Source organism: Haliotis asinina, chromosome 1, assembly GCF_037392515.1.
Source record: "Haliotis asinina isolate JCU_RB_2024 chromosome 1, JCU_Hal_asi_v2, whole genome shotgun sequence".
Classification (NCBI taxonomy): domain Eukaryota; kingdom Metazoa; phylum Mollusca; class Gastropoda; order Lepetellida; family Haliotidae; genus Haliotis; species Haliotis asinina.
The window spans coordinates 82,362,535-82,390,316 of record NC_090280.1 but is presented as its reverse complement, the minus strand read 5'-3'; the positions used below and the strand labels follow the sequence as shown (position 1 = coordinate 82,390,316).

At 39.7% G+C, this 27,782-nt stretch overlaps 1 protein-coding gene across 2 annotated transcripts; it reads right to left on the bottom strand.

The window, feature by feature from the left end:
• Positions 1 to 107: 107 nt before the first annotated feature.
• On the bottom strand, positions 108 to 25,905 carry LOC137298073 (integrator complex subunit 2-like). Of its 2 annotated transcripts, XM_067830133.1 has the most exons (24): positions 25,490 to 25,905; positions 24,103 to 24,241; positions 22,312 to 22,417; positions 20,479 to 20,592; positions 19,557 to 19,687; positions 18,708 to 18,872; positions 17,775 to 17,795; positions 16,430 to 16,602; positions 15,824 to 15,949; positions 15,308 to 15,379; positions 14,322 to 14,436; positions 12,911 to 12,979; positions 11,947 to 12,081; positions 10,677 to 10,974; positions 9,518 to 9,644; positions 8,842 to 8,975; positions 7,719 to 7,920; positions 6,969 to 7,097; positions 6,576 to 6,792; positions 5,425 to 5,535; positions 5,169 to 5,276; positions 4,277 to 4,382; positions 1,799 to 1,966; positions 108 to 298 (listed from the first exon to the last, which is right to left on the bottom strand). In XM_067830133.1, exons 1-24 carry the CDS (start codon positions 25,804 to 25,806, stop codon positions 132 to 134), a joined length of 3,450 nt encoding a protein of 1,149 aa, XP_067686234.1. In that variant the 5' UTR covers positions 25,807 to 25,905; the 3' UTR covers positions 108 to 131. The 2 variants fall into 2 exon arrangements, with proteins under 2 accessions (XP_067686234.1, XP_067686242.1); XM_067830141.1 differs by lacking the exon at positions 17,775 to 17,795 and having other exon boundaries at positions 25,490 to 25,902.
• Between the last annotated feature and the right edge of the window lie 1,877 nt (positions 25,906 to 27,782).

The window sequence follows — 27,782 nt, the reverse complement described above, 5'->3', positions numbered from 1 at the left end:
ACACAATCATGTAAAATACTGACATCAGTGTACAGCATCACAAACACAATCATGAATCAACTGCAGCTAACTATTGTGTTACTGGCACACTATCAACAACACAAGTGTTTCTGTACAAGTTTATTGAAGGATCAGAAGATACTGTTGGTGACGACAGCCTGACTGGCCAGCTCCTGGAATGTCTGTTGTACAGTTATGTACAGCTGGCTGTAAGATGACACCTCACTCATCCGCTGCCGTTTATAAGTGGGCTCTGGTGTATCTGTGTGACCATCCTGAACTGGAACCAGGGAGAAATCTGTGAGAAAGGATAAAAGGACTTAAATATACATTTAGATGACAGACATTGCTCCCATTTGAAATTAGAAAGATAAAAAGACTTCAATGTTTGCACAGCAAATCTTGCTCCCATTTGAAATCAGAGATGTTACTCAATATGTTCATCACCCAAACCAGCAAATAACAGAATAACAGTCATCAAAAGATGACATATCATCCCAATCTTCAGCATTTAGCTGGTTATACCTCACTTTCGGCACATGGCCATTGAACTTTCTGTTCAATGAAAATTGAAAAAAATGCTGTTCAGTCTTTCTCAGTATCCTAAATCAATAAAATCTCCAGTAGATCCCCAAATGAACAAAATCACCAGGCTTATTCTCTCACCCCTCGTTCTATAAGTAATCGAGTTTCAATCAGACACCAGAGATCAACAGCATGAGTATCTACAGAAACGGGAACCGATGTCATGAGTCAAACAGGTCAGCGCGCCTGACCACCAGATCCTGTTAGTCAGATTTTATATCAAGCACAGGTTACTGAAAAACAGCTTTAACCCAGATATTCATGGTGTACAAAGATAGCAGTAGGCACATTATATTTCTTGAATGTACTAAAACTCTCCAACCAAACATGACCTCATGCATGTCCAGTGAAGAAGTAGAGCTTATTGTTTAACACAGGTATGTACTGTCACAAATGGGGTCTTTGCACTATATAAAAGGAAAGGGATGTAACAAGGTCAACATACCAAGTTCGTTTCAGGGCAAATTTAACAATGATCACTTTATCTATCCCATTAATAGTATGCACACATTTCAAGCCAATAGATTTACCTACAAAATGAGACATACAACACAAACATCAAAGCACTACTTTGAGTGATTTCTCAATTCCAAGCTGAAATCTCTGCTCAGAATTTGTCACAGTAAGTCAAATAGTTTCTTGTTTATTTCACAGTATACACAAACGACATGAATTGACGGAACCTGTCATCACACTAATATCAATTCTTTTGGAGACACTTACGCCATACTTTCATAATGAGTTTACATACATTTATTCATCGCAAATAAGAATATGTCGTGCCCATTCCCCATTGACGACCTTGGCCTTGACCTGCCCCACACTGAAAAGATCAGCAATCTGATGGGACATATGACATTTACAGCCCATGGGCCCGCTGGCTCATTAATTCCCTTCCTGAGTGAGTGAGGAGACATCATGAGTGAGTGAGTGAGATTAGTTTTACACCGCACTCAGCAATATTACAGCTATATAGCAGCAGTCTGTAAATAATCGAGTCTGGACCAGACAATCCAGTGATCAACAACATGAGCATCGATCTGAGCAATTGGGAACCGATGACATGTGCCAACTAAGTCAGCAAGCCTGACCACCCGATCCCGTTAGTCGCCTCTTACAATAAGTATAGTCACCTTTTATGACAAGCATGGGTTGCTGAAGGCCTATTCTACCCCGGGACCTTCACGGGTAGGAGACATCAGGAAACACTTACCAGATCCCACTACTGTGTTTGTGGTTGTGAGATGGGAGAAACAGACCCTGCCAATCTGCGTGAGGAGTGAAGTGACATCATCACACAGAGGAGGGAAAGCCTTGCAGATGTTAAACAAGCAGGGTACAGTCTCTTGGAAGAACAGAACTCTCATCTCACTCTCCAGGACTGGGAAGAAAATAAAATGTGGATATACAATGTGACAAAGACACATGAAGGAGAAACACAAGAACACTCTGTACACAAGGAAACTGTGATATAATGCAGGAATGGCCATTTGGCATGAAAATGCATAGATCTGTGCAGAAAGCATATTGAATTTTGCATTTATCTGTCACAGAATTCATCAATTCTAATCGGAGCTTCAACATGGAACTTGAGAACTGGTGTTTGATGAATGGAAGGATATTACCCGGTATCTTTACAACTGTATTTCAAATTCTGGAAAGAAATAAAGGAACACTTGTACTTTCATGCGTTCCCTTATTTGCTTCTATGAGCAAATCTTTTTCAGTTGATAATGACTTACTGCTTACACACATGTCACTATGTTCACATACGTATTCACCAGACTCACTTCAATAAGCTGATCTATCCAAGGAAAAGTTCATCATAACAATGCATGCCTCAAGTCAAAAAGGGGTAAAACTACGAAATTTACAAAAAACTTTGCCTAAGTGTTTGCAGAATTGTGTTCCTCTCATGATAAAAACACTGAAGGTCCTTTAAGGAAGCACCATCATATTCACAGAATCCTCTTACTATAAAGGGACAATACTCCATGGAGCTGTTCATGCAAGTCAAATGAACTCTGATTACTTACTCAGCATTCTAGAAGTTGCTGAGCCAATAATGAAGCATATAACTTTATGGATTACAACTTCTTGTTTATTGCACAGAGCAATGTTTCAATATAGATTCTTACAGCATGAAAATAGTGTAAGAATCTACAACTAAACATGAAAATAGTGTAAGAATCTACAACTAAACATGAAAATAGTGTAAGAATCTACAACTAAACATGAAAATGCATGCCTTATCAAATGCACTCTTGACACTGAAAGAGAAAACATGTTTGTTGTGTGGAGACGTTAACTGAATGAAAGAGACGAGTTTTACTTTAAAAACAGTATTTCAGTTGCATCATGGGATGCCAGGTGAATGTGAGCGGTAAGCCAGAAGTGAGGTCGTAGTTGTCAACCACTTTTTTTAAATCAATGAGAACGGGTATGATGCTGACAAACCAGAAACATGGCAGGGGAGAACCAGGGCCCCTATTCTCGAAAGGATCCTGAATTTTCACAAATGTCACTCAGCAATGAGGAGCACTGTGCCATAAGAACCTCTATGATAGCAACTAGTTTAAATGTGGAGGGCAATGTGCTACCAAATACAGTGTCTGTAAGCCTAGTTCACTCAAGGACCAGGGCTCCTATTCTCGAAAGGATCTTAGCCAAAAGATATCCTAACTATGATCCTACCTTAAGTATCACAGCGCTTGGATATCCTAACTTACGACAAATACTGGGATATGTTTTGACTTGTCCTAAATAGAATCAAGACAAAAATAACATGGCAGTATACTTGTTTGTTCATGCAGTGTTTGGGGAAAGAAGAATGCAGAAAGGGTATACTATAACAGGGCTGCTCCCCTCAATATATATTGAATTCACCGGTTTGATATTTCCATCTATATTTATTTCTTTAACTGTTGGTCACAGTAGATGTTAACAAGCTAAACAGAATTGATGTTTACTCTCTGCATCAACTAGACAATCAACTTCACTGCATATCCAGTTGACTTGCTTGTCCACAGTTGCCATCTTGCTTGAAGTTGACATTTTGACGTCTGCTTGGGGATTTGCCCACTAGATGTGACGTCATGTTAGAATGCCCATCGCTTTTCTATCTCCTCGTCTGAAGAGCTTGCTATGTTATCTAGGATTGGTAACTCAAGTTAGGAGTGAAATTATTATTGTTTCCAGAATGGGTCTTATCCCAACAATATGATGTCCTAACGTCTGTCTTAACTAGTTAGGATCTGTCATTTTCGAGAATAGGCAGCGAGGATTCCAACTAATGACCATAGGTTCCTGGCATGCCAATGGATGCAACTCTGATTTGCGACAAGAAGTACATTTCACAAGACTATACCGTCATACCACTAAGATAGCTTTGTGAAACAGCGCCCAAGGTCCCGGTCCACAAAACATTCACAGTAATATCATTGTCATAACTCCTATACTAGAACATAAGCTTACAAGAGTCAGAGCACAACGATAGCTTTGTGAAATGGTGCCAAAGGCACAAAACAAAACATTCACGGCATTACAACTGTTGTATCTCCTATATGGGAACATACGCTTACAACAGTCGTAGCACTACAATACATTGTGAAATGGGGCCAAGGGCCAGTAAGTCTACACTCAAACGTGAAGGAAATTTTCTACACCAAGACAAACACTGCAGCAGTTTTACCTGTGAGCATGGTGAACATCACGTTGATACCTAGTTTGGCCACACTCAGTGATTTGGGCAGAGAGTACTGGCAGCACAGGTGACTCAACAGCTTGATGGAGAACACCTGTACAAAGGGAAACAAGGTCAGAAGAGGAAGTAAAGCAGTGCCTCGGCTCTTTCAGGTTGTAGCAAGCTGAATATCAGGTATAGCACAGTAACTTACAAACAGCCAAGTCTACACCAGAAATACCACCTGGATAAAGTTTGACCAACATCCCAGCAGGTTTCAATGACTAGCAGCCATCCAGGATAAGGATTAGATTTGCAGCCATCAAGGATAAGCACTAGATTAGCAGCAATCAGAGAATAAGGATTAGATTTGGGGATAAGGACCAACTTTTAAAACAAAGCTTGTGGCTTCCTCATAACAATGAAACAAACATGTGTAAATACAAAAATGGTGGATAAACTTAACATGATGATAAACACAAAATACTCAACTTGTCTGATGCTATTGTCAGTAAGGAATCCCAGGAATGGACTGACTGAACTCTTGTTCTGCACTTGATGCCATGTGACGGACAATTGTTTCTCTATTCATGTTCATATGAATAACCTGTCTTCTGAATATCTTGACATGACTGAATTGAGTCTTTGACCGTGTTGACACATGACTGACCTGCTTGTCTGAAAATGTTGACACATGACTGACCTGTTTGTCTGACCATGCCGACACACGACTGACCTGTTTGTCTGAAAATGTTGACACATAACTGACCTGTTGTCTGACCATGTCGACACATAACTGACCTGTTGTCTGACCATGTTGACACATGACTCACCTGTTTGTCTGAAAATGTTGACATATGACTGATCTGTTTATCTGAACATCAATCTGAACATTACTGACCTGTTTTTCTATCTGTGGCTGACCAAGCAGCTCTGGAATGAAGTCGAGACAGATGTGCATAGAGGGAACTCCTGCCACAAGCAACGGGATCAGCTCACTCGGATAGCCCTGAAAACACAATTTGAGACATTCTCGTAAGGATACTGTGGAGTGTGTTGTAAAACAAGTTTACACTCTATCAACCAAAGTGGCTGGCGGATAAAGAGGTAACAATACTTCTGCGTGTTCATTAAATCGTAACTGTACAGTGCAGTACCTGGAAGTGGACCAGCTTAGCAAGGTTGGGATCCGCAATGAAGACTTGGTGGAGATGGGAGAAAATGAGACACTGGACCTCACGTAGATCAGACAGTTGTCCTGTGGGAATCTGACGGAAACGGAAAGAACAAGTTGTAACTGTGTTCAATAATTCTGCAACCAAACATTTAGGGGGTTTCTTTTATAAACAAATAATGGAAGTCTTTCTGGCTGTTTTTCAGTTATTATAATGCAAGAAAATATTTGCACTGCTATGATCAGAGAGTCAAATTGGACGTACATTTTCTGGTCCTTACTTAAATGCACTGAAGTACAAAAGATATTCAATACAAAATCAGTCAGCAGTGTCCCTCTCACACAGATTTACTTAGTTTGGGAACAGATATAGAACAACTGGTAAATGTTGCACCCTATCTATCCCAAACTACCAAACAGGTACTTTTAACACTATTACAGGGTGAGACAATCTGTAATACTGAGTTGCATATGGACTTTTCCAAAAATTCTCCTTACTTCATTTTTTTTTCTTTTCTCAACACAGAGACATGAACTAAGCCATCTATTGTTAAACAATGGCACATATAGACATCTGCAAATTCACATCATATGAAGGTAATATTTTGAATCATTTGCTATGAGTTGATAAATGTTGCATTGACAAGACACAGTTAGCAGAAAATAGTGGTGGGGTGTGGTCTTATGCATCGAGCTCTGGACACAAATCAGTTAAAGCTGAGAAACACTGGCCAAGGCGAGTCCTTGGATGGGTGACTGTGTTTAGCAGCTTGTCTGAGAGTTTGTAGGACTTCAACCCTGCTCCACAACGAAGCACATGTGATACAGGTGGTTTCATATAAACAAATGAATGTTCAAAAATACATCTGTTTACTAAGCAGTGAATGGGTACTCGGTGGTATAAGTCATACGACTATTATCCCCGAAGTGCCTCACAGGCAGCTTGGGTGAACAAAGGAAAGAATGTCAAACATGTTGAATACGCTTAGAGCTTGTCTGTGCAGCATGGACTTTAAGCACCATAAAGTAGCTATATAAGTGGCTTTATTGTTAAAATCGTTTCACAATTTGCATGAACAAACTCATAGCAAAAGAAAATTATATCGCTTAATATCTGACAATTTGCAGCCTGACCTCCTCCTGGTCGACGAGACAGCACTCAAGCAGGACCTGTATGATGGCACTCTCCTGGGCAGCAGACAGGGCAATCTTCAGGTCCTGTCTCTCATGCTCCGCATGCAGGTTGTTGTCAAGGATTGGATGTGTCTGTATGTGGTTCGTCAGATACACCTGACATGCCTGGGTGTATGCAGACAGGATACGCAGAACTATCTCCAGGATTGAGGGGTTTCTGAAACATAGAAAGCAAGTAAGAAGGGGTTTGTTAGGACAGAATACCAGACTGATCTCAGTTTAGAGGTGTTCCTGAAATATAGAAAGTAAGCAAGATGGGCTTCATGAGGACAGAATATCAGACTATTCTCGGCTTGGATGTGAGACAGTCACCATTTCATCCCTTGTATTTACCTGAAGACTCGACAGTCACACCGTAGAACAATGAGGGGATCCACCACAATGTCCTGCTCAGTGTAGGCCATCACCTGGAACACCCCTTGTGTCTTGGTCCGCAGGGCGTTCACAGTCATCAGACGAATACTGAAAACAACAACAGGAATATAAACTTGATTCATTAACATAATGTTCTCTCCGATCTGAATTCCCGATAGTCTCAACAAATATCATCTACCCTCATGAAGGAAGCAAGTTCACCTGGAATTATCACTGTCTGAGCATAAAGAGCCTGTGTGGGGAAATGAAAGAAGGAGAAGAAAGATTGTAATTCTTTTCAGTGAGATCATGAGTAGGTCTAACATCACTACTCCAGTCCTATGACGGCGCAGCAGTTTATGATGGAAGGAATAAAGAGTGAGTAAGTGAGTGAGTGAGTGAGTGAGTTTTTGACAATAAAAAAATGAATACAAGTGCCACAGTCTGTCACTTCTGAAACTAATAAACACAAACATGGTGAAGACAAATCATAGATCATTGTTAGAATAAACAATGGTACTAATAAAACATTGGGATCAATCTATGTGGGACTCTGGATCCTGGCAGACAAAGGACATAACTCTACACAACCTTCCATCCCATCTTCTGTAGTGATACACATATATCAGATATGTAAAGTTTGAGTCTATCAACACTTCAGCTGGTCCCATGAACCTTTACAATATCTGTCACCACAACAGACAAGTGAAATACTGAGAAAAAAGAAACCTTCTCGGGGAAACTGCATGAGCCTTGAACCAGGTTTTCTTGGCTAGGTCAAGGACACGTCGGGGAGTACCCTCTTGCAGCATGTTGTGAAGGCTTGAAATCAGCACATCATTGTAAGGCATCAAATCCAGGGAGGGGAGAGACAGCAGGTGCTCCAGATGAGCTATTACTTTAGTGGGGCACGTCTGTAGCTGTGATAATGCTGGAATCAAGAACATCACATTGTCAACACTACATATAAAAATATATCCACTGCAACTTACAGAATAAAAATTTTATGGCACTGCTAGTATGTCATCATAACACTTATGCCATCAACTTGTCTTTGGATTGGTTGGGTGTTTGTTGTTTAAAGCCACACACACCAATATTCCCACAATATGGAGGCGGCCTGTAAACAATTAAGTCTAGACCAAACAATCCAATATTCAACACCATGAGCATCAATCTAGACAATAAGGTTACCGGATCTTTCAGTAGTCCTTCGTCACCTAGTTTCCAGAGACTATCAGCCTCCAGAAGACAAGATTTGAAATGAGTATTTTTTCCAAACTATTGCATGCAAGACAGCTGATCATATGAAACAGTGAATGTTCACTAGAAACGACCAACCATACAGCTGATCATATGAAGCAGTGGATGTTCACTAGAAACAACCAACCATACAGCTGATCACATGAAGCAGTGGATGTTCACTAGAGACAACCAACCATACAGCTGATCATATGAAGCAGTGGATGTTCACTAGAAACAACCAACCATACAGCTGATCATATGAAGCAGTGGATGTTCACTAGAAACAACCAACCATACAGCTGATCATATGAAGCAGTGGATGTTCACTAGAAACAACCAACCATACAGCTGATCATATGAAGCAGTGGATGTTCCCTAGAGACAAGCAACCATACAGCTGATTGTATGAAACAGTGGCTGTTCACTAGAGACAACCAACCATACAGCCAATCATATGAAACAGCGGCTGTTCACTAGAGAAAACCAACCCTACAGCTGATAACATGAAACAGCGGCTGTTCACTACAGACAACCAACCCTACAGCTGACCATATGAAACATTGGCTGTTCACTAAAGACAACCAACCATATTCACCATGAAACCTACCTTTTTGATATGCTGATGGAGAGAAGAAGTGGACCACCTTGGACTTCTTCATCTGCTGTTGCTGATGCGATGTCAGACTCTCCTCCAGCCAGTCTTCCACTAGACACAGGTGTGGGTACTGTGTCACCAACAGCCTGAAAACACAAAAGACACAAAGACTGAAAGACCATAAACCACTGTGACGACTCATCAACAGTCCACTAAGAAACACAACAGTCATGCACACACAAAGCTTACCAGCATATAATAATGTTGAATATATGCAGGTGTTCAGATAAATGTGGAAAAGTGTGTGAGCACTTTCTAAACAATCTCTTAAGATTTTTAGCAATGTTTAGGGAGTTTAGTTTTATGCTACTTGTAGCAATATTCCAGCAATATCATGGCGAGGGACACCAGAAGTTGGCTTGACACACAGTACCCATGTGGAGAACTGAACCCAGTCTTTGGCATCATAAGCAAACACCTTAACCACTAGGCCAACTGCCATGTTTGACCAAGAAACATGGAGGCATCAGAATAAACATAAACCTTTATTAAACATTTTACACACTCCTTGGTCTCAAACTGGCAAACAAGTACATCAGACATAGCCTAATAGACTGATATCAAGAGAATTTATGTCCAGTGGTGGTATTAATGGCTGTGATAATCTGAGTGATTCAGTCAGGCCTACCTTGTGAGAGGAGCAAACAGGCCAGCATACATCTGTTGTTCTTTGAGAGCCTCCTGTATGAGGTAGTTGATGGGGATCTTGGACATGATGGTATCAGAGTAGGACTTGATAGGACTTTTCAGCAACACTGGTGGAAAAATGAGACGTACGGCAACATTTCTTTTTTTAAAGATTGTCTACATAAGCAGTGGACCAACTTCAGTCATTATAGAATACATTCATCTTCTCAACTTCTAGCAAAGATTAAACACCTGACAAATTAGTATAAACATTTTATCACCTGCAACCAAAAGTACACCATTGCAAGATGGTATTCCAGTGGTAGTTGAACATGAACAAATATACACTATCCATGCATCACAGACCCCCTTCACACTGACATATAAAAACGTCAATCAATTAGAGGTCATCAGCTGTGAGCAGTTATGATCAAGTTTAGTTTTATATCACGTTTACCAACTGAACCCAGGTCTTCGTTGTGATGAGCGAGTGCTTTAAGCACTAGGCTACCCCACAGTCTTGTTATGATCAAGAACTCCTACATTGCCGTATTCTGGTTGGTGTGGCCATGTTACAATCATAATAATTCCCAACTGATCTTGCTTTAAATGATAGATCAGAGCACTTAATCCTTTAGGCCCCAGTCAGATTTTAGAGTTCTTGCAACTCTTTATTATTCACTTTTCACTTTTAGTTTTCATAACTTAACCGTGTTTGTCCTGACGAAGATATAGAAATTATATGTCAAAGTCCTGACTCGCTAAAAGTTCAAGTCCTAGCTTACCTCCAATCCTCATAAGTTAAGTCCTGACTCATTAAAAGTCTTCACAAATTAATGTCCTGACTCATTAACAGTTTCCACAAATTGAAGTCCCGACTCACTAAAATTCGTCATAAATTAAAGCCCTAACTCAATGAAAACCTTCACAAATTCATAAACTTTCATAAGATCCTGACTCAGCAATAGCCTTAAAAAATGTAAGTTCGGACTCGCTAAAGGTTTTCATAAATGAAAGTAATGACTAACCGATAATCTTCATAAGTAAAAGTCCTGACTCACCAATAATCTTCAGAAGTAAAAGTCCTGACTCACCAATAATCTTCATAAGTAAAAGTCCTGACTCACCAATAATCTTCATAAGTAAAAGTCCTGACTCACCTATAGTTTTCATGTGGTTCATGAGAGTATCCTCATACAATAGCACATAATACAGCACCAGTAGCTGTGGAGACAGATTGTCCTGGAGTACGTCCGACTGAGGCTGGAGCCGTTGTGTAGCTGAATGTGTCACAGAGTCTCTGTAAACTGCTAGTATTTCCTGCTCAGTCAACGGTTCATTTGTGTGTTCAGTTTTAGCACCTTTCACAATGATTGAGTTTACATATGTCTCTATCACTTGTGGCAGTAGAGGGTGTAAGGGAAGCGAACTGTGTAAAATTTGTTTGTAGATCCAATCCTGAAAACCAACAATGAAATGAATCAGATCATAGGATCTACATCAGTGGGTTAGTGAGTGTGTGAGTTTGGTTTCACCCTGAACTCAGCAATATTCCAGCTATATGGTGGCAGTCTGCAAATAATCCAGTCTAAACCAGACAATCCAGTGAGAGCATGAGCATCGGCCTGCCCAAGTGAGAACCAATGACGTGTCAACCAAGTCACCAAGCCTGACCACCCAATTCTGTTAGTAACCTCTTACGACAAGCTGACAAGCACAGTCGCCTTTCATGGCAAGCATGGGTTGCTGAAGGCCTATTCTGCCACAAAACGTCATGGGTCGAGTGAATATTCCTGAACATTGCTGTGAGAATATTGCTCAGCATAGCATATGCATACACATGTATGCAGACTGGTCCCAAACGAATGATTCAAAGGTTTTTGTAATAATGGGGTTTAAATATTTTTTAAATGCCACTTGCCACAGGGCAAATGACTTTAAGAAAGTAACTTGTCCTTACTATTTTCCACTTGGCCTGATTTTATGACATAATCGTGATGATGTAATTATGAAAGAATGAATCAACATGGTATTTGATGTTAATGTTTATTGGACTATTTATTGAAAAGTGATAAATAGCAAAAAAAGATAACCCTACTTTATTATCTTGCGAAAATTTACAGCTACATTTTGAGCATATATGAAATGAAATCCAAGTTTATTTGCAGTTTGAAAACATAAACAGAAATAATCTTGTAGCCCAGTAAAGATACCATTACTTGGCTGGCCAAAATGAAAATTGACTTGTCCCAGGCATCGGGCAATGAGATTTTTTAACCCCTATCACATGCATAAATACTGCCTGACCATCTGACCATCCTGGCATCAACAAGCATGGGCATGGGTTGCTGAAGACCAATTCTAACCTGGATCTTCAAGGGTCTCAAATTCTACAGAAATCAACAGTCGGTATTTCCACTGGGACGTTACCTTGATTGCAACATTGTGTTTGGAGAAAACACGACTCTTGAGTAATTGACAGATGCTGTGTAAGGGGAGATAACCCAGCATGGTGGAGTTGAGGTTGGGAGTGACGGGGATCTTGACAGCATGTGAAGCTATCACCTGGAACAAACATCACACATTGAGAACTTCAGTAAGGATGTAACCATGGAGACATGGCATGATTCCAATCTTACGGCACAGGTCATTATAGTATCATTAGAGATGTCACAATACAATAATCACCTAAATAAAACTGACTGACTCACTCAGTATTGTATCACACCACTTTTAGCAACATTCCAGCAATATCACAGCAAGGGACACCAGAATTGGACAATCACACCCAGTCTTCAATGTGATGAGCAAATGCTTAAACCACTAAGCTACCCACATCACCCAAATATAATACATGTCCTGACAGTTTGTGCACAGTATGATACATATTGTATTACATAGCGAACAATAACATCCCTGTATGTCCTAATACCTAAAGTTGCTAGTATGTGAGGCTTTGTCCCTCAATACAGCCTGTCCACTGACACAAAGCTTGAGTCCCTGTCCCCCACAACAGCACTTGCAATAACAGTGGATTGGGGTTTTGTATACCAACATTATCAAATAACTATGAGTATAATCTCATGCCACTTTTAGCAATATTCCAGCAATATCACAGTGAGATACACCAGACATGGTCTCATACATTGTACCCATGTGGGAATTAAACCCGGGTCTCTGATGTCACACGAGAATGCTCTAACCACTAGCTAGGGTACCCAACAACAACCAATTCTTTATGAATCACAGACCTATCAAAGATATTTATGCAAACCACAGGACCAAGTACAGAGACTAGCGTTAATGAGAAACAAGAAAGGTGAAGGATATTATAAAACATTCTTGATCACGATGTCTGAGATTGAGACTCCAGGTAATTTTAATGTGCACCTACCTGTTCCGTGAACAGCTCCTGTGTGAATATCTGTCGCATCCTGGACAGAGCATTGGCCTTCACTGCACTCTGACATAATGATGATAACAATAACATAAATAACTTAAATAAAAACAACCACATCAAAAATAAGAAATGATGACAATAATAATTCAAACAAGCATGAAAAAGGTTAAAGGTACCAAAACAAATTAATTAATGTCTCCGATATGTATTATACCAGGTGATGTTGATAGTGTTTGGTATTTGTTTTTCCTCATGGTTTTCATGACCCAGCAGGAAAACGCTGGATACAAACGTTGATCTTTCCATCCAATTTTTTGGAAACAAGGACAGTAACACTACAAATTAAGTATGACATTAACACCGAAATAAGAAGATATTAAGATTTAATTTGTTTATTGCTCATGATCAATCTTTCGTGATCCACACAATGTCAAGCTTCCAGTTTCCAGATCCTTGAAGTATGCTCTCATTAGTCTCAATAGGACAAAAGGTCATTCTGACATGACCAGTAATGGGTGTCTTCTGATCTTTATGCAGAGATAGCAGCAACTAATGAATAATATTGAGCTAATAAGATCAGCTAATAACCTGCACGCATTAGCAGAAAACACCAAAGTATTTCCTTGTGACCAAATTCCTAATCATAATATTTTCATTAAGCACACGTATACACTCATGGGTGGGTACATACTAGTGTTGTGCATAAGTTACAATCTCATAATTGATCATTGCTACATTACAACTGATCAACCATCGGAAATAATTGGTTAGCGTCAGTTATCAAATGTTCCTGGTTATGCTAGTAGTTCTTTCAGGGTTTTTAGCAAATTGCAATAAAAATGCATTTGCAAATTTCACATATTTAAACGATGATGAGTATGTTTGGGACATACACTTCCTACAGTCTTTAAGACAAATTCAGTCACGTATAAGAAAGAGTTTGCAGTGCTTATGAGACGTAACACACAAAACCTGCATTGTGATAAATATCTTCAGTGCAAAAAAGTGTTCCAAAACTGTTTGTGTTCGATTATGACAAAACGTGGTCACATAGTCATTGAGACTAATCCTCGAGTATTTCAACTAATCATACCACTGGTTCTTTTAGGGTTGAATCGCATTTGTCATAAAGCATAACGTGAACCTGTAACTGCCAGAACACAATCTCACTATGTTACAATCATACTATAACCCTAACCTCAATTTAACCCTAATCGCTGCATACCAGTTACCATGCACATCAACCACAACATAACATACATCCATGCCATCCAACTAGTGCTTTGGCCAATTAACCATTATATATTTATGATTTCTTCCAAAAACTTACTTCACCACCTCGCAGCTGTGTACAGTATTCAATAATGATCAAGACAATGTTGCGTTGCATGTATGGGTGGCGTACCTTCATTCCCAGAGTCTTGCACACAAGGTCAGCTATGGAATGTATCTGGTTGTTGTGGAAGTGCAGGGCAATCAGGAACAGCATCTCTCCAAACGATGTCCCACATGCAGCTTCCCTGCAGGTACAACCATACCACCGGTCACAGAAAGAAAACAAGTGTGTTTTGATGTTACAAAGGATGGCTCAGTCTTAATGAACATCAACAAATGAGATTTGTTTCAGATTGGAGTCAATAATTATGGCCGTGTGGCTTTGTGAAACAGCATCATAACTCCGATCTGTATGATGCATGAAAAACAGCTACAAGATGGCAATGATACAGGGGAAAGATCACTTCATCATTTTACAGTTTTCCTTATAAAGCATGAAGCATCCACTCCACAAAGTACTCTTGATAAGGCATAACGTGTCTGTTCTACAAAGCTCTCCTAATAAGGCATAACATGTCTGCACTACAAAGCAATCCTGATAAGGCGTAACATGTGTGCTTTACAAAGCACTCCTGATAAGGCATTACCTGCCTGCCCTACAAAGCATTCCTGATATGGCAAAACATGTCTGTTCTACAAAGAACTCCTGATAAGGCATAACGTGTGCTTTACAAAGCACTCCTGATAAGACATAACCTGCCTGCCCTACAAAGCACTCATGATAAAGCATAACATGTCTGCTTTACGTTGATAATAAGGCATAACATGTCTGCTTTACGAAGCACTGATGATAAGGCATAATGTGTCTGGTTTACGAAGCACTCATGATAAGGGATAACATGTCTACTCTACGAAGCACTCCTGATAAGGCATAATATGCGTGCCATACGACGTACTCATGATAAAGCAAAACGTGTTTACTAAGAACTGATTAATGTAAACCATCAGCTTAACAAAGCAATAATCATAAGACAAAGAGTATCAGTTCTGAGAGGTAGCCCTGTCTGGTCAATAAGGGCACAGTCTACATGCCAATCATGATACAGATTCACTCACTTCTCGAAGATGCTCTCATTTGTCATGAGCCATTTAATCCAGTCGATGACCTGTTGCTCCTGGTCCAAAGACCTGCAAAAGATGGAACGTAGTAAAATATCAACTTCTACAGTCTCATCATAGTCCATAGCCAGAGTTTTGCATTTGCCCTGATTTTATGACACAATTATGGTATTTGATGTTACTAGCAAAGATAGATAACTCTACTTTCCTATCATGCAAAATTTAATGGCCACATTTTGAACAGATATGAAATGAAATCCAAGTTTATTTGCAGTTTGAAACCAGAAGTGGAAATTATCCAGTAGCCCATGGGGAAGATACCATTATCTGATTGCCTGAAATGAAAATTAATTGGTCAAAGGCGTCAGGCAATGGAATTCTTGAACCCCCTATAGCCTTGTAAATCCTTATAGCATCTTTTCCAATGTTTTTATTTTGTGACATTTAAGTCACTGATGCATAAGGTAAGGAAATGTAAGGAATTTTGAACACAAACAGATATGAAATACTCACCCCAGGAGATAGGGACAGGCTATTAGCGTACACAGTCCGAGGGATATAAAGTGAGCACCAGCCTTTGAGGGAGGGGGTCGAGCTGTCACCAAGTCCAGCAGAGCCACCATTTCTTCATCAGAGTATCTAGACCAAACAACACAAAACTTGTGATTATCTTGTCAAAACAACATGTGACCTCATCATAGTACCTAGTCAACGCATCTTGTGGTCTTAACTGAGTGTCTAATGAAACATTGTGACGCCATCCGAGTATCATGTACACAACATGTCAGTACTCCATTTACTACTTTCATCATACCACTAAGTTAGGGTTCCACTTACTTGAGACCCGTGAAGGTCCCGGGGTAGAATAGGCCTTCAGCAACCCATGCTTGCCATAAAAGGCGACTCAGCTTGTCGTAAGAGGCGACTAACGGGATCGGGTGGTCAGACTCGCTGACTTGGTTGACACATGTCATCGGTTCCCAATTGCGCAGATCGATGCTCATGTTGTTGATCACTGGATTGTCTGGTCCAGACTCGATTATTTACAGACCGCCGCCATATAGCTGTAATATTGCTGAGTGTGGCGTAAAACTAAACTCACTCACTCACTCCACTTACTTGAGCGTGGCCATCCCTCTCAGTGCACAGTACAGCCTTATCAGCATGCTGGCCTGGACTACGCCACTCTCTGCCATCCTGTCTCCCCGTGTGGTTGGAACAATAGAGGTAACCTGGTCAAGGAGCTGTTGTCGCAGTGTGTACAGCATACATCCCGATGGTTCCCGTTTTCGCTAAAAACCAAAGTCATAAGATGAACAGGCAGTATCAGAGAGAATCTCTCAGTTATCCATTACTCACAATCTGTAATAGTCTGCTCACCATTTTAATTCACTAGTGCATGAAAACAAAACAGAAAACAATGGTACAAGACACAGTGCATTCTTAACCAATGCCTTCAATTTCACAGACTGTTGTAATTATCATGTTTCAGCAACTATCTACATGATATAGAGTGACACTGCCCATAATTCACTCTGTTGAATTGATACAGAGATCAATGCACAATATTTAACTCCTCTTAACTACATTAAATGACTTTTTCAAATAAATCTGCTCCATTTTTAGATTGTTATCTTTAAACCAGAACACCCAGAACATGTTAAACATTGTCAATGGATGATTTCTAAATTAAAATTGGACAGGAATAGTTACATGAGGTCGAGGGATTGCACCCGCAACCTTCCACTCCCCAGTCGGATGCTCTAACCACTACATGACGAAGAACCTTGTCTTGGTAAATACTGACGACTAATAACCGACACAACATTCTTAGGCATGATATGTCTGAACAATGATATGATTTAAAAGATACAACAATGTGCATCTTCCTCTGTCCGGCAACTTTAAAGATGTTCACAAATCCAAATACATTTTTTTTAAAAAGTCAAGGACATGGTCAAAACAAAATAGGAAACCAAGGTCAAGATCATGAAAAAGATTCACGGCAACTGAGCTCCAAGAAAAATAACACATGGAGGATTTCTTTTGACTTCACATAAAAATGAGTGGGCTATAGCTATAAACATGATTTCAAGTCCCAACATCTTGAATAGACTTGGGTATCTACCATATGGATCCAAGGGCTTGAAGATTCCAGATTATCGTTTCAGTGGCATCTGAAGCTGCTTACAATACTAGTATGTGGCTGACAATGCATGCATCCCTGACAAGAAGTGCAAAACAATGGCTCACCTGACACTTCGTCAAGGTGAGCTAAAACATGCTGAAAACTGTGCCATCATGAACAGATTTAATAAACAACTTGTGCAGGCCAGGTGCAAAGTCCAACAGATTTAAATGAACTGTATGTCAATGAACAATGAGAACCGATCCCAAACTTGTGTACTACTTCTGTGAGTTCACCCATCATATTGTGGACATTCAAAACTTTCTCATGGCTTACCTGAAATGAGCTCGTATTACCCTGTCAGTGCACATTGCAAACATTTTAATTTAGATAGGTACAAAACACTTCTAAAAGTAGGCCATGGTATAACTGATTTGTGTTTACAAGTACTAAGTATTAGTGATAAAAAAGTAAGTGACCAACCATAATTTATGGCTACTAGGGGGTGATGAGGATTTACATGGAGGAACAAGCACACAGTGAATGACCCCCTCCCCAACCCCACTCCAGTGTATGCAGTATGTGAGTAACACCCGCTTGCCATGAACAAAATCAATGACACCCTCCTCCTTTCCATAATTTTCTCCCCTATCTCCCTCGAATAAAATGGTGGATGGTCTCTTGATACCATCACCGGAGTAGATTACCAAGACCTCATATACAGACATATGCACCTATGCAGCAACACATTAGGATCACAGACATGTTGAAGACATAGAAACAGAGCATGTTTTATTGTTCACAGCTCTCGGTTTTTGGGGCTGTACCTCTACAGACATTAGTCATTAGGAGATGATATATCACAAATGTAAAACATGCCACAGTCAATCACAACAGAGCATTCAAATTCTGGCCAGCCAATCAAAACAAAGCATCATTGTCACACATGCCAAAGCCAATCAAAACAGACAACTCATATTATGGCCAGCCAGTCAAAACAAAGCATCATTGGCACACATGCCAAAGCCAATCACAACAGACCACTCAAATTATGGCCAGCCAATCAAAACAAAGGATCAGCATTACACATGTCACAGCCAATCACTACAGAGCACTCACCTTCTGGCTAACCAATCAAAACAAGGCATTCATGTCAAACATGCCACAGCCAATCACAACAGAGCTTACACTCACCTTCTGGCTAACCAATCAAAACAAAGCATTAATGTCAAACATGCCACAGCCAATCGCAACAGAGCTTACACTCACCTTCTGGCCAGCCTTAATGAACTGGGAAAACCAGAGTCTCACTGCCTGGTCATTGCCAAGCAACAAACAGCTGATGAAGGAGACAAGTTCCTCCTCTGAGTGCGACACTTGTGCTACTTGTAGAGTTAAAGCTATTGCTAGACCAGGCATTGTACAGTGTTGGACCTTGAGAAAAAGACATAAAATCGGATTTGAACTCAAGACATTTCGCCGCAAACAATTACCAACCAAACAAGTGGATTGTGACAACTGATTTCACTTGCATGTGCTAAGCTATGCCAGAAAGCCCACAAAATAATTCACTTGCCCAAAATGTGAATGTAGAAAGTAAGCAGAAGATTACAAAGAGGTAAAGAAACATCAAAAACAAACATGAAAACATATTTCTAATATATTCAAGTAAGTTGATTTTAAAGTGTATTTTAACTTAACAAATCAGAGAAAGCGATATATTTACAATATGATCCCATGAAAATTCACTAGCCAGTTTGACATGTGACTGTGGAGATTCACTGATCCGAATGGATTTTTACTAGCCATGGGCTATTGGGCCAATGGCAGTTTTGCACAATAGATGAGGGCCAGAACATGCATATCTATATTTAGATCAGACTGAATAAACACTGTAAATAAGTGACTTATACTTAGCTTAATGCAACCTTAAGTGGTATGACAGTTATATCACTGGGTGGCCTGGATGTAGTTGCCTTTGTCATCAAGGTGGAAAAATCCATGAGAAAAGATCGGAATCTGACAAACCTGGGTAAACTGGGATTCAAACCCAATACAGACACCACTGTAGTGAACACTGTGCCCACTCTGCTCCCAATCAAACACAACAGTACTTACACACATCCTCCTGACATTCAGGGCCTCCTTGGGGTTAATGGTACATAACATCCTCAGCATCTCCAGTCTCTGCCTGCCTCCCAGTGTCTCCTCTTCCACACGCTCCCCTCGTGACACCAGGCTGTTGCACACTATAAATGCAGGTTAGTGTTACATTGCATTAAACTGGATGACAGAATTTCTGGTTCAAGCCCTAAATTATTAACATTAGGAATGATATTTCCATTCATCTGTGTTGTAAACCTATCACAAATACACAAATTCAGGACTGTATCTTGGGATTGAGTGAGTTTAGTTATACACCGCACTCAGCGATATTCCAGCTATATGGCGGTGGTCTGTAAATAATCAAGTCAGGACCAGATAATCCAGTGATCAACAACATAAGCATCGATCTGCGCAATTGGGAACCAATGACATGCGTCAACCGGGTCACCAAGTCTGACCACCCGATCCTGTGAGTTGCCTCTTATAAACATTATGCTGCTGGAAATGACAGGGGTACTCTGAGCCGATCCTGTGAGTTGCCTCTTATAAACATTATGCTGCTGGAAATGACAGGGGTACTCTGAGCCGATCCTGTGAGTTGCCTCTTATAAACATTATGCTGCTGGAAATGATAGGGGTACTCTGAGCCGATCCTGTGAGTTGCCTCTTACAAACATTATGCTGCTGGAAATGACAGGGGTACTCTGAGCCGATCCTGTGAGTTGCCTCTTATAAACTTTATGCTGCTGGAAATGACAGGGGTACTCTGAGCATTAGTTATGCATGGGTTGTTTGGGTAATGCTATAAACATTAACAATATAATGATATAAAATATGGTCTTATAACTTCAATGGGGGCAGTGGAGTAGTTTATTGGTTAAGGCATTCACTCGTCACGCTAAAATAGATTCAATTTCCAAAAGATTGTATTTACCTGTCATGAAGCACTGTGGAGAATTGGCCACTAGCTGACAGAGCAGCCAGGCTCCGTTCCTCACACACAGCAGCGCCTCCGCAAGTTCTGTCATCGGCAGAAGGTTCGGCAGCTCTAGAAACATGGCTCATAAATTATTGAAGCTTACTAATACAGCTCATGCATTGTTACAGATCATACACTATTATGCAAATCATGCACTATTACTGCTTGTACATGTTTACAGGTCATGCATTTTTACAGAACATGCATTATTACAGAACATACACTCTTACACCATATGCATTATTACAGGTCAGTCACTACTACAGGCCATACACTATTGCAGCTCATGTATTGTTATAGGTCATACACTATTACTGCTCCTCTATTGCAGCTCATGCATTGTTACAGATCATACACTATTACGGCTCCTTTGTTGCAGCTCATGCATTGTTATAGGTAATACACTATTACGGCGCCTCTATTGCAGCTCATGCATTGTTACAGATCATACACCATTATGTGTCCTCTATTGCAGCTCACGCATTGTTATAGATCATACACTATTACAGCTCTTCTATTGCAGCTCATGTCTTGTTACAGGTCATACAATATAACTGCTCCTCTATTGCAGCTCATGTCTTGTTACAGGTCATACCCTATTATGGCTCCTCTATTGCAGCTCATGTCTTGTTACAGGTCATACATCATTTCAGCTCATGCATTGTTACAGATCATACACTATTACAACTCCTTTGTTGCAGCTCATGCCTTGTTACAGGTCATAGACCATTCCAGCTCCCTATTGCAGCTCATGTCTTGTTACAGGTCATACAATATAACGGCTCCTCTATTGCAGCTCATGTCTTGTTACAGGTCATACAATATAACGGCTCTTCTATTGCAGCTCATGTCTTGTTACAGGTCATACAATATAACGGCTCCTCTATTGCAGCTTATGCCTTGTTACAGATCATACACTATTATGGCTCCTCTATTGCAGCTTATGCATTGTTACAGGTCATAGACCATTACAGCTCTTCTATTGCAGCTCATGTCTTGTTACAGGTCATACAGTATAACAGCTCCTCTATTGCAGCTTATGCCTTGTTACAGATCATACCCTATTATGGCTCCTCTATTGCAGCTCATGCCTTGTTACAGGTCATACATCATTTCAGCTCATGCATTGTTACAGATCATATACCATTGCAGCTCATGCATTGCAGCTCATGCAGGCAGCATTGCTGCTTGACACTACATTTTCTCAGTTAAGAACAGATTCCATTACACATCATTTTCAGTACCATTTAGGAATATACCTGAACTCTCTTTGAGAGATGGTGTCATCCAAATCATAACAGGACCACCTGACCACTTTCTAAACACCATAGTATATTCATGGCCCTACTAAGGTACAATGTCAGAGGGGTACACAAAGTATGTGATCTAGACTACCAGTTGCCAGACACTAGTTTAGTGGAACTGGCAGGCACACTGCCTGAGTGGTTTGGATTGCAGACTTAGATACTCAGTACTCACTCTAAATTCCGGACAGGATTTAACCCAAAAAGCACTGGAATCCGTACATTACTGAGAATTTCCAAAAGAAATAAGTTTAATACAGTAATATAACTGTTTTGTTCACACATATTCCACTATTCTGGGCAAGCTTTCAGTGTAAAAACTAATTAAATCTGTGTGCTATGGAGTTCCTAAGCCAACGTGCCAGCATTGTTTCAATCAAATGCAACTCCAAAACTGACTGACATTGGCAATATTTACAACAGACTTGTCAACAATACAACATAATAAACTAGATTTGGTTCTGTTCAGGCATGTTGTACGCACCAGCTTGTGCTATACAGAGAACATCACACACTTCTTCAAGGTACACCTCACTCTCAAACAGTTCACTCTGCTTCTGGTAGTTACCTCCCTTGGACTGTTCTTTTATCTGGGGAAGGAAAGACTATATTTATATCAACGTATTTGAAGAACCTGAGAAGCTGAGACTATGATATCCAGTGACAATAAAAACAAACTCAAACACCAATTCAATTAGCTGTTGCTGGAAAATATTGACATCAGTCAGTCAGCCATTTTCTCTTTGAACCTTATGATGTAACATCAACTATGACTTATTCAAACTGCAGCCTTATTCCACAACAATACATGCATTAAAGTTCATAACTCTTGACAAATTATTTTCATCATTTACAAGTAACAAACTTACAGTCTGTAATGAACTTACTTATTACTTACCACATTTTGTCAAAATGAGAAATATGTTAGTTAATTATAAACATTAAGTTTACTACTTGAAAGTGATGAAAACGCTTTGAGAGTTTTACAGAGAAAAAACATAATTCCTTTTTTCGGAGAGTGCATTTAGTTTCAAGCCACTTTGCATTGTCTCGGCTCTACCATATGCATGTACTGTTGTATGATTTACGATTTAGTAACATTTGTAATTAAATTCTACCCAGCGCTAGTCACTCATACTCGTCAAACAGTTGTTATCATGCTGTGTAGGTGTACAATGGGCCTATGGCCGATGTACACGAATAAAACAACACCATAACTCTACTATGCCTTCTACTACATTCTTTCACATAATTACATTTTATACCTACTGATGACAAAATATATAGTATTGATGATCATTTCTGCACAAAAATTAAGACACTAAGTAAATGCAAAATGCTTGGACCATTATCAAACAATGGCGTGTCAAGTTAATATATACACTGAAATTGGACCACGGTTAAACAACGATGTGTCAAGTTAACTGACACAGTGAAACAAGTGAGTTTACACATGTGATCTTCTACTAAAGAAAGGTAAAATTTCATCCTTTTGATTTTGGCATTGTTTATTTCCACTGACCCCCATCCCACCCCAAGTAAAACTTCAGAAATATGCCTGTACAAATTTATCAGTCAAAAGTGATCAATATCATACATATACAAACTTGTACAATGTAGACAGACTACTTTCTTAAGTGTGATATTACCCTTTCAACAATGCCAGCAACTGCCTACAGCAATTTTCTTGAGTATTTATCTGGATGGTTCCATAGAGTTTAAGCATTAGTTTGCAGTATAGGTGCAGGTCCAAAGTTGGATCTATTTTGATTGTAATTTGTGCTCAGCTATTGATACACATATCAACACTATCTTTAACAAGGAGTGAGTGAGTGATTGAGTTTCACGCCACTCATAGTAATATTTGAATAAGATTATGGGCCCTTGGCTTAATGAGCGAACACCTTAACCACTTGACTACCCTACTGTCCCACTTTCAGAAGAGAAGTTTGGTTTATATTTATAACATCCCTTTTCCTGGCTAGATATCTTGCTCAAAAGCACACAGTCGAGTCCGATCATTATTACCCCTAATAACCCAATCTGCCAGATAGGCGCTAGTATTCTCACAACTTATTTCACCAAGTACCCATTTTCACCTGGGTGAAGAGAGGCAATTTTGAACGAACTCAATAGCCTGTGGTGGGACTACATGTATCACATGTGCTTCTTTATAGGGCAGGACCGACGTTCAGGAGTCAAGCTGCCAAATATGATCACCCATCTAAGGACTCTCCACGCCCAACCGCAGTTTAAACAGTTATGTTTTGTTTACCTCTGACATGATGTAAAGAAGTTCACTCAGCAGTAATCTAATTCGTCGAGGTGCATCACTTCGTTCAAACTCCAGCGCCAGCCCATGATGCAGCTGTGATACAAGAATACTGTCACCTTGGTTACCCCCTAGTTTAGCTCTGAAAACAGACAGTCATCATTTAGCTCTGAAAAAAGACATTCATCAATTGACCCTAGATTCACATTATGAGACACCAAGGTTACCTTGAACCTTCATAATTCTTCATGACCTTTTTAACTATTTCCATTCATTTCTGTAACGTCTCAGGAATGAGTAGATAAATTTGAATATTGTATAACAGTGTGGCCACAGCTCAGTCAGTTAGCTCTCAGTCATGCAGTTAGCTCTCAGGCTAACAAAACGTAGACAGCGCACTTGCATCTGACGGATTCTCACAAACTGGTTGCCTGTCTCAGTGATATGTGACCTACAGAGAACATCCTCACAAAACGTTGTGGTGCTGAATTCTAAAGGTGCTCCAAACTTAAATAAGGGTTCTGTCATCACCCCCTGTGTCATTGCTTAATTATTTGCAATTCAAAATTGCAAATGTCAGAAACGAACTATCCCATACATGTTAAGGGACATTTCTATGGAATGGTGCATTTCTGGCATTTGTAAAATATTGACTGATTTGGATACATAGGGCCATCTCCTTTTCTCGTGAGTTTCCTATTCTCGCGGTAAACAGATTTTCTGCCGAGATCGCCGATGCGTGATACTTAGTGGTTGTTTACATCATTGACCAGTAACTAGGAAGTGGCCAAAGTCTGTGAATTATCAAAATTTTTCAGTGTAACAAATATTCGTGAGTTTTAACCAACTTGGAAAAATCGTAACTTTCCCCTGCCCTTCCCGATAAGATTCACTTTCCTTACACCTAATAACATTACTTTCTCATTGTACCGTGAGAATAGGAGACGCCTAGAAAAGTCAGCGGCGGACAACCATGTTTTTCATCGAGCTCACAACATAATACACTTGATGGATCAAGCAGTTGATAGATGCAGATGTTAGAGGGGGTCTCTTCATTTAAAAACAACAAACGTACACACGAAAAGAACTGTTTATATTATTTTTCAGCTGATGTTTGTAAGTACCGCGAGAATAGGAGACGCCAGTATTAAAAAAATCCTGTGTAGCCCTTGCAGCTAAAACAGTAAAACAATCTTTCAAGATGCTTAGGCTTAGGTACTGCAGAGACCATATAATAGATTATGTGGTCTCTGGGTACTGCTTTATGACCCTTGGGGTCCGGAAATATAAATTTTAAGGGATAGTGTAGTGCACCGGTACAGTTGTACTCGTAACGCATGCTCATAACTGAATGGGTAGTTCGCAGATTAATACCAAAATCTATTATTACCTTAATTGCTGTTCCTTCTTAACGTCCTGTTCCAATGCGTGAAAATCGATGGATAACAGAGCCACAATGCTGTTCACAACATCTAGACCTGAGAGTATCTTCAAGACATCTTTTCTTGCTTTTGTCCAACTGTCACTAGTTTCTAAGGGGGAACACAACGCCATACGAACAAGACTGACAAGCACCGGTCGAATGTCGGATTCGCTACATTCGCTCAAAGCGTCTATGTCTACACTTTGCATTGCCTGAAACACGACACATTTCACCGGTGAGCGCTGCTTCTTTCTGCCACTCATACTTATCTTCAAATCATTCATGTAATTAAAAGTTTTAAAACGAATCTAGTGTGTTTCTTGCCATTTCCGCTCTCCGATATGTGACCTCAACTCCATGCAAAGCTTGGCTATACCATTATCATTGGTAGCGAATCCTATGACTTTGAAACACGAGTTCACGTTTAGTCTTCCAAGGGAGGTAAATATTCCTCAACTGCAGTGATTATTTTCACATCGTTAAGTTTTCAAGAGAGGTTCGAATGATTTCGTGTGGGTTAATATTTTTCACGCGTTAGCGTTTTAGCATTATGTGTATTACATTTGTTTCTTTAGACAGGGAGCCTATATAGAGAGTTATAGAGTATCCCTGCTTTAGATAATTATTTCTGCTTTCGTGAGTTTTTACTCAGCACGGTATCTGTACCCTGTGGGTGGGGACAAATTATTACCTCAATCTCAACAGCTCTGCAGGTTTCTTGGTCTATATATAGTATAATATACCCATGATTAAACTGTTTTGTTCACTGGGCACGTGACAGTAGAGTAAACGTACTATACTAGGTGACGTAAGTATCCCTCTTCGGTATTTTGTATTTTACGACTTTTACGACAATGCGCAATGAAAATGATGACAATTCATATGGATAATTTTATAATCATAACATCTGTTATTCTGTGAAAGACGACGTTTCAACATTGATTCTGATGTCGTCAAGTAAGTGATATATGAGAAACAAAATGAGAGAATATGTACACGAGCCGTATGTATTCTCTCAATCTGTCGCCTTTCCATCAACATTGTCATCATTCTTCATCAACTCAACTTAATGCCCATCAAAGAAATACAGTACACCCTGTTTAAATGAAATGTGTATAAAACATATAAATTATATAATATATAAATTATTTAATATGTGGATGAGTATTGTTTTAATTTTGGATGTTTAATCAGCTTGATAAAAGTAATTTAAGTAAAGCACGGATTCAGATGTAATGCATGCGAATCACTGCATGCGGCACAGTACTCAAAATATTATATCTCTATAAAAATACAATAATGTACTGGATCAACATGGCATTCACATAAATGTTAGAAGTCTGGGTGAGTGAATGGGGTGATTTTACATCTCTACTAGCATTATTTCGGCTGTGTGACGGAGGTCGACACCAGAAATGGGCTTCACACATTATAAAAATGTGGGGAATCGAGCCCGGGCCGTCGACTCAGTAGTGAGCGAACGCTTTAACCACTAGGCTATCCCATCACCCCTGCAAGTTTGAAATGACTTCACAAACACAGGCCTTGCCTTGTCTATATTTGTGCAATAGTATCTGGTGTTTATCCAAATGTTATGATCACATGTGTTATATCATTCCGTCGTAAAATATTATATAAACATAATGCTATGCTCAGTATACATATAATACATGTATAAATGTCACAACAGTCAAGGCCTCAGTAAAGCTTTAAAGAGGTTTTATGGTGAGAGAGTCATGCATCAGTGGCAAAAATGTCATCAGTGACAAAAATGTCATGCATCAGTGGCAAAAATGTCATCAGTGAGAAAAATGTCATGCATCAGTGAGAAAAATGTCATGCATCAGTGGCAAAAATGTCATGCATCAGTGACAAAAATGTCATGCATCAGTGACAAAAATGTCATGCATCTGTGACAAAAATGTCGTGCATCTGTGACAAAAAAAGTCGTGCATCAGTGACAAAAATGTCATGCATCTGTGACAAAAATGTCATGCATCTGTGACAAAAATGTCATGCATCTGTGACAAAAATGATATCATATGCAACTCCCTATTTTGACTTGTACTATACAAGTGATAACACTTAAGATATGTTGATGACATGTGCCACTTTTTCGCGAACACCGGTACCAAGCCGGTATCATCATTATTTCATAGTGATTCATAAACACATGCTCGGTCATCGTATTGCATGGTAACAATCACTTTATTGTCTGGTTCAGATGCGATTTGTTTACAAACAACACTATATTTTACAG

Bases quoted from the DNA above. Each gene is read 5' to 3' on its own strand.
- LOC137298073 (XM_067830133.1), bottom strand. From the start codon at position 25,806: ATGAATGATTTGAAGATAAGTATGAGTGGCAGAAAGAAGCAGCGCTCA. The intron at 6,793-6,968 runs GTAAATACAAGG...TCTATGTTTCAG, and splicing joins TGTGACTGTCGAGTCTTCAG to AAACCCCTCAATCCTGGAGA. The intron at 1,967-4,276 runs GTAAAACTGCTG...TTTTCTTCCCAG, and splicing joins GATGTTCACCATGCTCACAG to TCCTGGAGAGTGAGATGAGA.